Consider the following 12,040-nt stretch of genomic DNA (forward strand, 5'->3'; position numbering starts at 1 on the left):
AGTACCACTTTCCTTCCCCCACTTTCAAGTGGGGGAAACTATTAGGTTGTTTTTCTTTTCTTTTCTTTTTTTTCTTTCTTAGCCCCGGTGCAATTTAATACAGCAAGCCCTCTAAACGAAGGGCTTAAATGAAAAGCATTGTTAGCATTAATGCAGGAGTGGGAATTCAGCAGTGAGTCAGGCACTGCAGATGGGATCGCTGCTATGACAGCGTCTTTGAAACCGTTCTCACCGTGTTTGTCAGCCAGATTAAAAGCCCCTCCTGAAAACTTACGCAGGCTGGTAAGAGATTAGTGACATGGTTTTTTGATGGTATGTGTTCATGGAGCTCGTCCTGCATCCAGCCCTGCAATGCTTTGCACATTTTAAAGTACATGATTTCTGGTCTCTGCTGGCTGCTTCCTTGGGCTGGGAACCTCCATGAGACATCCCGGATTGCTGGAGGCTTTCATGGAAGGGCAGGGGGGCACTTAGGTTTGAACTCAACCTTTTTTTTCATCCTATTGCCTTCCTAACTGTCCGGCTCGGAGCGAGTGAGCATGTCACCTCATCCCCAGAGTGGGGGACCTGCGGTGCCCACCCGCTCTCTGCAAAAATTGTCCGACTGTCCAAGAACATCAGTAAGGGGAGGGGACCTTTACACCCTGCCCGGGGGGTTGGAGAGGTAAATATAACCTAGAACTGCTCACTGGGATCTGTTTGTATAGGCTGTGCTTTTACACACTATCTCTGATTTTTATAAGCATTCCGGGAGTGACTAAATATTATTTAAGATTTGTTGTTTGTGTATCATAATATCCTACCACCCTATGAATAACTATGCACAGAAGCATTTTTATAATTTTTGGAGCACAGTTTAGAGTTAAATTAATGGAGATAGCAAGGAAATAGCAAGAAGAAATTTCTTTTTTATCGTCTCTCTCCATGTTGGTGCTTTTCTTTTTTAATTGTTATTGTTGTAGCTGTTTGTGTCTGTAAATCCACCCCCTCTGCCATTCAACCGAAGGGAAGGTCACTGCCAGGTTCTCACGAATAGCACAATGTTCCCTTGCCTGAGCAAGAAGAGGTAAAAAGCTCCTTGTCTGCTTGCGATGATGGCTTCGAAACCGAACCTTTGTCTGTTCAGTCTAGCAAATTGATTCTCTGAAGGTCGCCGAAGTGGGAGATCACCTGCTGCACCTGCTTCTTGGAGAAAAGGATGTAGCCTTTAAATGCAGCAGCCCCTTTTCCAACCCCTGGTCCTCGAGGGAGGCTGACACCTCTGGTCCTTGGCTCAGCCTGGTTTTTCATGCTAGAGCATCCCCGTGCTCGCCCGCCGGCATGCTCCCGCTCCTGCAACCCAGCCTCCGCTCGCCTCTTTCCCTGGGCAGCAATTTATCCCGCGCTCGCTTTGCGGCCAGCTGGTACCATGGCGTAACTCCCTGTCAATTCATGCCCTGGCTTGACGCACTGCAATTTTATTCTAATAACCATGTCCTTGAGGGTACGTCTTCCCTGGAGTCAGAGGAACCCCCTGCAGCACCCCTCAAATTTGCTTTCGGCTAGTTTTTGCAGCAGGGCTGCCCCATCGCCTGCCCCTGCTTCTCCCCTGCCGGGGCAGCGCCGGGCTGCTCCAAGGCAGCTCCAGGATTTCTGTGTAAGCTGCAAATGTGCTTCAACTGCAGTGTAAATCAGGGAGTAACTTCTGATTCAGGAAAGCACGCAGACAGCCTGAAGCCAGTGATGCTCGCACCAGTGTCGAGAGGCGAGCGCAGGGACCAGGATCCAGCGCAGCCTCCCAAGATCAAACCCTCTCTGGCCAATCCTGCCCAGCCGTGGCGATTCCAATGAACTCACACCAGAATTCTGTAACTTGTGACTGATTACAGTCCTGTTTTATATCTCACGCTTTGATGATGGCTTTTCAATAATAATCTCCCTTCCATGTCCTTGTTATTCTGAGTTCTCCACATTCTTCCCATAAATTGCAATGGGATCAAGAGATCCCTCGGCTTAACCCAAGTTTCCCGCAGCAGACGGGGACCAAGTGTCTGCTGGAGGTCGGGAGCCAGGTCTGGCCTTGCTGGTTTGTGTTTATTCAGCTTTGCTGGTGTGTGGCTTTGCAAACAGATCTTGTTCTGGTTTTTGCTAGCCAGCACACAAAGGATCCTCTCCTAAGCAGAATTAATAGAGAGATCATCTCTCACTGTAAACAAACCCCAGCGTCTCCCTCCTGTGATTGCACTTGACCCTTCTTCTGAGTTGGGTGGGTTTTTTTTTCCTTCTCCTTCAGATTTCTGGGCTGAAACACAATCCTGGGGCTGCTGCCTTTATCTCCCTGGTCCTTGAGTGCCTTTCCTCAATCTGCAAGCACCTCGTTAATTTTAGTGCATGGCTTTGCAGCCCCAGTTGCTAGGCAGCAGATGTATATAAGCAGTTGAGAAACAAAAAGGACTTGTTCCAAACTTTAAATACAGAGCAATATATTTTGCAGGGTTGAATTTCTTTTTTTTTTTTTTTTCCCCTTCTTTCTTTTTATTTGGTAACCTGCTTCTCTCTTGCAAGAGACACACGCAGGACTTTATGCAACGTGGTTATTTTTGACCGTGCGTTCTCTGATTTAACTCGAGCCTGGCGCCGGTGCGGGGAAGGTGAGCAGGGGACTCCGTTTGATCGAGCTGCTAATTTGAAATTGCTGCCTGACCTCTCAGGTCCCTGCCCTGGGGACTTCTCTCTGAAGCAAGCCATGATTTCTCTTTGTCAGGCATAAAGCTCCTCTCCCGAGGGACTTCCTGATAATATTATCTCCAAAGCGTATTCTTCCATTGGTAATCCTCCTGGTTTTGTGTCCCCTTGTCCCCAGCTGTCCTCGCTTGTGGGTTTGTTCCTTCCCCTCCTTTGTGCCCCCTTCCTTCCCAGGACCCTCCTCCAGCAACTCCATCTTTTCCTCTACAGGAGGACGTTACCTGCTCTCTGGGTGTAGCATCAGATCTTGGAGAAAATAGGGCTTTGACTTCTCTTGGGCTTCAACCAGACGGAATGGTCCCTTCCCCCTCAGTTGGGATTTTGGACGGCATTTTTGTTGCATCCCTTATCAGTTTCAGTGGGATTATCCTTGTGAAGGAAAAGTGTTTCTATGTTTTCTCTTTTGATGGTTTTTCCATGTCTCTCTCTGTTTACAACCAAAGACTTTAAATTAAGTGTCCATTACCTCGCTAGCAAGACACTGTTGGCCCATCCAGATCCCAAAGTTGATCGGTCTTTCTTAAACTCTTCATCCCAGCCTAGAGTGGGATGATTTTTGCATCCCATGTACCCACAAAGATCCGTTGCCCTGTAGGCAAGAAATTAAGCCGGTGTGGGACAACCTGTGCCCTCCTGCTACAGCGCGAAACCTCCCGCAGCCCCGCGGCACGGGACCAGGCACGGCCGCGCTGCCTGAGGAGCACTGGAAGAGCCACCCCTGAGGAAGGGGAAAAACAGCGAGGTCAAAAATGACGTGTGCTTTCCACGTGGGTAGGGAAGTGTGAAGAGGTGCTGGGGCCACTCGTGCGGCAAAGCCCCCCAGGATGGGGCTGTGCCCCGCTGCCCGCAGACCCGCGTTTGGGCACCCTGCGGATTTATATGGGTGTCTCCCCTAACAGGGGTGAGGAGGGATCTGAACTCACGGCAGGTTCTGGTGGCTTTCCTTAAATTAGGTATTTCACCTGGCTGTAAGAGGGCTGATATTGTGTTAATCAAACATTCATTAGAAGCCTCCATTGCTGCTAATGAAGGCATAATAAATAAAGATCCTATTATGCAGTGCAAAAAAAAAATCATCGTGTTTTCAATAATTAGCTGGTGTTTCATTAGCACAATTATCACTTAGGAGCTGAAGCAAGCTCTGTTTGAAACACTTAATTTAAAGGTAAGGCTGGTCCCTTCGAAGGGCTTTGCTCCATCCGAGGTCTTCCATCCCTTCCCTGCGCCGAGTGGAGCGGGTGCCCCAGCCCGGCTCTATGTCGTGGCCGCACACTGCCCTTCTCCCCCTTCCCCTCTCCTTCCCTGCCTTTTCTCGTCTGTTTTTTGATTCCCCTTTCAGTCCTGCTGTTGAAACTGTGAAAATTGAACCCCCCCTTCCCCTTCCTCCCCACTCCCTCCCCCCGTTTCTCCTTCAGGAGATCTCCAAGCGAGAAGATGCGAGTGGGCAGTTAAGCTGTATTCAGCTGCCTGTCGACTCGTCGGGGGTACGTACACACCACGTCCCACCGCCCGCTGTGGTTGTCTCTCTCGTGGTCACGCCGTGGTGCTGTTCTCATTGTAGTAGCTGTCATTCTTTTGGGGTTTGTTTGGGTGTTTTGAGGTTGTGATGGGTTTTTTTTTTTTACTTTCTTTTTTGTCGTCCTCATTGTCGAGTCAGCCTTGATTTTAAGTCCCTTCCTTCTCTGGGGGAGCCAAATAAATTAAGGTGGGTGCATCGGGGCAGCTGACGTGGCTCCAGCCCTGGCTCTCACCGACCCCTTTCTGGATGCCTGCCCCGGGGAAGGCTCCCCGTGGGGCTGTCAGCCCCTCCACAGCGTGGTCACATGCAGGGACCTCCCTAGGGATGCAGACGGTGATGCCGATTGCTGGGCGCGCTTGCCAAGCGCTCCCTCCATCACGCAGGCAGAGGAGGGTGCCCGGGAGCGAAGGGACCTGGAATCAAGCATCTTTGTGGACACGTGTGGGGGGAGCCCCGTGCTCGACAGGACGGGGTAGGACAGCGGCAGCTGTGCTGTGTCGTGTCCCAGAAAGGCTGGCTGGGATCTCCGGCGCGATGCCACGTTACAGCGCGGGTCAGGCTGTGATGTGGTTTCACTCAGGTGGGAGGAAGCCGTGGACCTCCGCAGTGCAGCACACTCCGAACCTTACTCTTCTGCCAACCTCGTATTTCTTTTTACCATTCCCTTCCCTTTCTGTCCTTTCTGAGAAGTCTGGCTTTTCCTTCACCACAAAAGCTCTTTCCCGTCCTATCCCAGTGTGTCAGTCCCCTTCCGTACAGGCTGGTTTAGCCGTTGTACAGTCTGGTCCATCTTGACGTACCCTTATTTCCCAAAAGGATTTTAACTCCCTGTTCTCTCATAACCCCTTTTCTATCCAGAAAGGCAAACTGGGAGTGCAAGAACAGGTAACAGGCAGCAGCCCGGACTGTGAGATGCTTGTGTGCACCGTACTGAGTCTGGCACGTGGTGTTTCGAAGGGGACGCTCTCTGCCCTCCAGATGTGGGGTTTGGTGCTGGGGAGGGGGGTGGGAAGTCCATCTTGGCACACATCTCATTGTGAACCCTAAAATTTTCCTTTGGGCTGTTAAAGAGCACTCCAGGAATACAAATCACATAAAATTCTTCCCGTTATTTATTCCTTTTTAATAACCCATTAGGGAGAATGAGTAATTCCTGGCAGGCCCCCTGAGCGGCTGAGCCGGGAGCCTCCGCGGGGAGCGTACCTGGAGCCAGCTGGAGCCCCTGTTCATACGGAGACACAGTTTTGACTCCAGCGCAGTTCAGGCCAGCCTGACTTTACTGCTCCCCCTTGCGAGGTGCGTTCCTGACCTTCTCAGTCTGCGTCCTACAGGATGAGCTTCCCTGAATGGCACAGAAGTCCTGGATCCTCAGGAGGGGAAGTTTTGAGCCAACACTTCACATCACATGATCTTTTGCCGTAAAAACATGTGTCTGAGAGTGTCCAGTCTGCCTGGAAAAAATCCCCTTAACTGTTTAGTGACCCCATGGGGGAGTATAAGGGCTCATCCCTTAACCAAGAGGTGCAGGGCACTGGACCTTGTGTCAGATGCCATGTCTTCCTCCCGTCACACCCTGGGGCCCCTCTGGGTTTTTGCACCAACAGGTACCCGAGCACCAAACCTCCCCAGTGCTGGCCAGGGCTCCTGGGGATGCAGCTTAGCCTTGGTGGGGTTTTCTGGGGCTCCTGGTCTCTCCCAGCTGAAGTGAGGGTCTGCTTGGCTTCCTTCATCCCAGCATCCTCCCTCCCTTCCCACCTCTCCTCCATCATGACGGGGCTTGGTGCCCTTTGCCAGAGCAGTGGTTTCAGCCATGAATCCTCCTCTTTTGGATGGGTATCGTTCTGGCGAGCACCATTGCCCGTTGGGTGTATCCTGACTATACCACACCCTAAGCGCCTTTCTGCAGTGCCAATGGACAGAATCAGTGGGGCGCACGGCGACATCCCTAATCAGGTCTGTGCCGCAAGACTGAGCAAGAGCCCGGGCACCACGCTGCGAGCAATGGTAAACCTCTTTTCTCTCTTCCTGAGGACGGGCCCATGTCAAAGCGGGCAGCTCTTGCTCAACCCCCGGCGTTTGAAATGATACAGCGGAATTTAAATCCCCAAAATGATACAGCGTAAATCCCCAAAACTTCTGCTTCTGTTGTGTGTTGCAGCTGGGAGGGGAAGAGCCACCCAGGGCAGTCATTATCAGGTTCTGCCAACTGGATCCTCTCTGTGCTGGTGGGGCATCCATCGACACGTGCCCACCAGCTGCATTGGAAAGTCGGGGTCCCTTGTGCCCCTTCTGAATCCTGGATTGCTTCACCGAAGCATCACTAGAAAGACCCCCACACAGGGAGTTTTAAGCCATAGTGTGTAAATTAAGAGAGATGAGTAGAGCCAATTTTTGTCCCAAAATTGCTCATCAGATATCTGTCCTGCCCTAATATTTGCTCAGTATGCAATTCCAGCAGCAAAAATGAAGCAACAGGTGTTTTTTCTGAACCCTTTCTGGGACCGCATTTGGAGCCAGAGGCGGTCTGTCTTCCTGGTAGGAGGTTAATTAGTCTGTGGTATAAATATGTGCATGCGTCATTTTGTGAAAGGTGATGTTGCATCGTGGTACGAAATTCAGTGGATCTGTAGGTGTGGTGTCAGAGATGGGAATCCGTTTTTTCAGAGGGGTGTCCATGCACCGTGGCCCTTTGCCCTCCTTGCTGAAGCCCTCTGTTTTGCTCCAGGGCGATGCTTCCAAGTCCGATTCCGAGGGGGATCTCTTTCCTCGCAGCCTGGAAGAGGAGGGAGGACTTAAGAAGCACTTGTCAAATCCAGCCTGTGAGTAACAACCCTGGGAGGACAGGCCCCTCGGCGGAAACCTTACTTTGCTGTGAAAACAACATGTCCCAAAGGGAAGAGCCCTCCTAGAGAGAGCGGGGTAGTCCAAGCCGTGGCAGGCTCGACCGAGGCCAGCAGGCGTGCAGCGTGGGTTGGGATCGTGAGATGCAGACAGAGACAGACATGATGGTATTCGAGCCATAATCTCCCTGCCGAGTCTGGGCTTTTGGGGTCTCTGTACAGGGGCACAAGCAGAGGAGCTGTGGGGAACGAAGATGGAGGGAGCCCGGCATAGGCAGGAGGTTCCCTGGGTTGGAGCTGGCGGGTGTTGGTTGGAGGGTTGAGGGGCAGCAGATGACAGTCTGCATCTGCTCTCCTCTCCCACTGGCACCTGATCCCATTCCTGATTTACATCCCCCTGCTCCTCTGCCAGGCTGAAGGACGGGCTCTCAGCTCTCCAGAAGGGCTTTCTGGCCCCCGTCCTCCTGATGCTTGGAGGACAGCCGTCCCTGTGCAGCTGCTTTGCCTGCCAGGGAGCAGGTTGTAGATGTGCCCCTCAAGGTGTGATACCTAAAACCCACTTGTGTCTTCTAGTGATGGCCCTGAGCGACCACCCGGAGCTGAAGAAGAGCCTGACCCCGCCACTCATCATACACACCGCTGCCACGCCGATGCCCATGCCCAAGAGCGCCATGTTCGGAGATGCAGCGCAGGGCTACGAGTCCCGTCGGGCCAGTGGTGTCTCCATGGACCCCGCCGCCTACGAGCTCAAGTCCCCGGTACTCGCCTCACCTCCTGCTGATGCTCAGCGGGGGTCCGTTGGGCTTATGGGACCATCTGTCCATCCATCCTCCTCAGCTGGCGCAGCAGCAGCCTGGCATGGGGCTGGTGGGATGGGGCTGATCCTCTCCCTATCCTTCCCGCAGCCCAGCGCCCGCAGCTCCCCGCACAGCCCCTGGAGTGCCAGCAGCAGCTGGAACAGCCGCCGCTCCAGCTGGAACAGCATCGGCCGGGCCCCCAGCCTCAAGCGTCGGGGGCAGAGCAGCGAGCGCAGATCCCTCCTCTCTGGAGAGGGGAAGGAGAGCTCGGAGGAAGGGGAGAGCTCGGATGAAGAACGCTCCAGCCGGGCCGGCAGCTTCAATGGCTCTTTGCCTCATCGTATGGAGTCGCTGGAAACAAAAGGTTCCTTCGACCTCCAGGATACCCTGCAGGTGCCTTCCCTGTACCGGACCAGCAGCATGCACAGCAGCCGGACCTCTGCCTCTGAGCACCAGGACTGCAATGGGAAGACCTCTCCGGGTCTGTTGCTGCACCAGCTCCGGCTGGATGACCCCCGACAGGACTGCGATGACTGTGATGATGAAGGCAACATGGTAAGGAAATGCCAAGTGCTCATTTTGGGCTTTTTTTCTTGTCAAAGTGATGCCTGTACCTCTCTCAGGAGCATACGGTTGGGTGTGAAGCAATGGTCCACTGCAGGGACTGGGTCTTGCCAGAAGGTCTCTGGGCGGTGGATGCCACCAGAAATGGGGTTGGCTCCATATTAAGTATTTCAGTGCAGTATCAGATGGTTCATGATGGAGAGATCAGGGCAAAACTCCTAAGGTTCCACTAAAAGGTGCAGAGCGAAGGCTATCTCTTGGAAATATATGCTTCTCTGGTTTTATTTTTTTCTTTTTTGAAAAAAGAATTAACTTTCCCTGTTCTCCAACCGTCAGTCAGCTTTCTGCCCCCACGCACAGCAGCAGACAATTTCTGTTGACATCAACAGGGAACGAAAGGGCAGGGTTTGGCCCCCCCATTCCCATGGCGGCGTTAGTCCTGTAGAGACAGCGGTAATTCCAAAGGCTTTGCATTAATTTCAATATGAAGAGGCATTAGTCCAATAAGCGTCTCTCTTTCACGGGTCTGAAAAGTGCCATTTAGGAAATGCTAGCTAAAAGGGCTGCAAAGGTAGGGAAGGGACGAGGGTCCCTGGCTCTTTTTCTACGTGAATGTTTGTATCTTAAGGGAATAAAAGGAATTTGGCTGCTTTTCCAAGGTTTTTTGCATGGCTGGTAGAGGAGCTTGAGCTGGTGGCAGGACACCTGCAGGGACCATCCCGTTGGGATGTTCCCAGAACAGTTTTGCGGGGTTTGGGGGGGATTCTGCTCTTCCCAGGTTACCTCTTTCTTTCACTTTACCTTCTTCTCAGGCTTAAAAATGTGATGGTCTGATGTGTCATCCCCAGGGGGGCTAACTCTGTCTCTGCTGGTGAAGTGGATAGGTTTTGGGTAGAGCCACGTGATGATAATGGGAACATTACTGAGAACACGAAAGCTGCAGCTTGTGGATGTGATTTTCCTGTATTTCACTGAGTTTGTTGAATGAAAATGGAATTTGGAGCATGTGAAGGGATGCAAAAGGCAGTGGTGACTCCAGAGAAGGAACAGGAGGAGAAAGAGAGTTAGTGCTGGCAAAATGGAGTCACTCAGCTGTGAATCACCTTTAAAAAAACCCATTATCCCATTACATCTCCAGCATGGATCCTCAGCCTGGGATTTTTACTGATTGTCCTAACCTGGTTTTCAACCTCCATAAATTAAATAGAATTTTTAAGAAAAGGAGTAGTAATTATTTTTGGAAAAAGCACTATTAAAAGTGATCAAGAGACCATGCTCTTTATTGCTAGCTAGGGATTTTTTTTCACGCTCCAACATGTGCTGCTTTTTCCAGCTCACCTGGTCCGAACATCCCGTAGCTCCCTTCCTTTCCCCCCACCACATCAGAAGCCAGCCGCCCCCCTTGCCTTGGACATCGTGTGATGGGACATGTCCCTCCTCTCCCATCCCACCCAGCCCCGCAGCCCCAGCCAGCGCTGATGACAGACTCTGGAATTAGCTGCATGTTTTTAATCTTTATTATGGTGTTGCTTTTAGTATAAACCAAATGTCTTCTCCTTCTTCTGCGTGCCAAGGTCTGGCCACGTAGGTTTAGACCAAAGATCCCTCAGTCATCTCCCATGGAGCATTCAGAAGCAAATACCTAGGGAAAGAATAAGTGAAATAAGGTAATTAAATCATGCCCCAGCTCATGGTATAGCCATGCTCGGCAGCTGGGACATCCGCAGCTGGCTGGTGCCTTCCCCCATGCTCTGAAATATGTCTTTGCTGCAAATCACTAAACCAGACGGATTGGAAAATATTGCTTAGATTAGTGAAATGAGCCCCCAGGTTGCGGAGCTTCCCTTTGTGATTCCCTCCTGACGTTTGGAGGGGATGCTTTGCCCCTAAATTAGCCTTGACAAAGTTAGAAAAAAAGTAATTATTTTTTAAAGGGAAAAAATAAAATTCAAAACTCCCCTACCAACAAAAGAAGAAAAGAACTCAACTGTTACTCAGATCAAAGTAATCCTAAATATGCCCTTCTGCAACAAAGCTTCACATCTCTCCTTGCTTGCTGGTTTTGATTGCCTCTGCACAGAAATAAAAGGAAGTGCAAAGGCTTCGTTTGGATCTCCCAGGCTCCCATTATATTAGTGCCACCCCGCCGCCTTCAATGAGTTTATTCTGAATTTACATCCCTCCGAGGGGCCAGAATCAGGCCCCTGATAGCTCTTCTCCCCAGAAGTATAAAATCAGGGGACTGAAATCTGTTCTTCATTGCGCGAATGCAGGCAAGGAGAAACTTCACGGAAAGCGTGATCTGCTGCCTGGTTGGGTTCACGTGGCTGTGACTGAGATCAGGGATCTGCTGCGAGGTCTTTGTTGTTCACATCTGCTGGATTTTGGATGGTTTTGGGTGCTTTCCTACCCAAATTGCTGAGTGCTCAGAGCAGAAAGCGAGGGAAATATTGAATCTGAAACCAAATGTGTCCCCTCCTCATTGCAATCGCGGCTCCTTTCCCTGTTGCCTATTGCACTTTTTCCCGTGGCATGCAGTCCAGCCGCTCCCCAAAGCCTCTCTGCCTGCCCCCACTCCATATTTAAAATTAAATCATCAGGTCCCGAGCGCCTCCGTGCAGCTTCCAGCTTGCCTGGAGGTCTGTTGCTGCTCGTGGAGCGTTTTTCAGCGGTTCCCCCATTCCTTATAATAAATCTTTTATGAATCTAAGCCTCTCCCTTACTCCGAGGAGTGCATCAGTCATCTTTTAAAGCCAACTGCCTTTCATCCTGCCTTCAGAACTACATTAATATCTGAAAGTCCTATAAACAACAAAAAAAAGCGGCTATTTATCAGCAGCTATGGGATCGGAGGGCCCCGTTAGCACGCTGCCGGGTGAAGGCAGCACCGCTGCCTGTTAGCGAGCGGCATCACACCATGTCCTGGCCCCTGCCTGCATCCCGGCGGGGGCAGTTTGGGTGGTCTTAGCCAGGGAGATTTTGTCTGTCACTGGCAAGTGAATTAAAGAGTAGTTTTCTTCTCCCCCTGCATCTTTATTCATCCTGTCCAGGTGTGTTTTATGAACAAATAGATATGATTTAAACCGCATAATTGATATATCGCTTTGAACATAATGCAGGCTTAAGCAGCAATCAGCCTGATTGTAAGCAGTTGATGGGTGTCTGGACCTCACGGAGAAAGCATTTGATGGGACTTAGGCTGGAAATGCTCGGGTTTTATTTCACAAATATCTTACATTTGGCTCAAATTAACTGAACTGCGCGGTTCCACTGGTGGAAATCTGGAGTAATTCCTTTGACTTTAGATTTCTGCGGATGTACTTGGCCCCGTACAGAGCAGCCGGGCTGTGGCCCCGGCCGAGCCTGCCCCGGCCAAGCCCTGGTGCTCGCCCTTACTCTAACGCGCTGAATAGAGAGACATGATGGAAGATCACTTTTTGCCTTTGTTATCTGATTTAGCCCATGAACTGCGAGCTGCAACAATTAGCCAAACCCCAAAATATCTTTGGCATTAAAATTGGACAAAAGGAATATAAAGAAGCATTCTGTGCTGCTGACGCATTACCATTCACTACAAATCCTCATGATAAATACCA

At 51.0% G+C, this 12,040-nt stretch overlaps 1 protein-coding gene across 1 annotated transcript in view; it reads left to right on the forward strand.

The window, feature by feature from the left end:
• The window catches only part of CACNA1G (calcium voltage-gated channel subunit alpha1 G), a 148,746-nt gene that overhangs the window by 85,705 nt on the left and 51,001 nt on the right, over nucleotides 1–12,040 (forward strand). Inside the window, exons 15-18 of the mRNA XM_059828045.1 lie at nucleotides 4,140–4,208; nucleotides 5,102–5,128; nucleotides 6,969–7,062; nucleotides 7,657–8,435. Of these exons, the coding sequence (XP_059684028.1) occupies nucleotides 4,140–4,208; nucleotides 5,102–5,128; nucleotides 6,969–7,062; nucleotides 7,657–8,435 (969 nt within the window). The remainder of the gene's footprint in view (nucleotides 1–4,139; nucleotides 4,209–5,101; nucleotides 5,129–6,968; nucleotides 7,063–7,656; nucleotides 8,436–12,040) is intronic.

The sequence above is a fragment of the Gavia stellata genome, chromosome 22 (genome assembly GCF_030936135.1).
Source record: "Gavia stellata isolate bGavSte3 chromosome 22, bGavSte3.hap2, whole genome shotgun sequence".
In the NCBI taxonomy this organism is placed as follows: domain Eukaryota; kingdom Metazoa; phylum Chordata; class Aves; order Gaviiformes; family Gaviidae; genus Gavia; species Gavia stellata.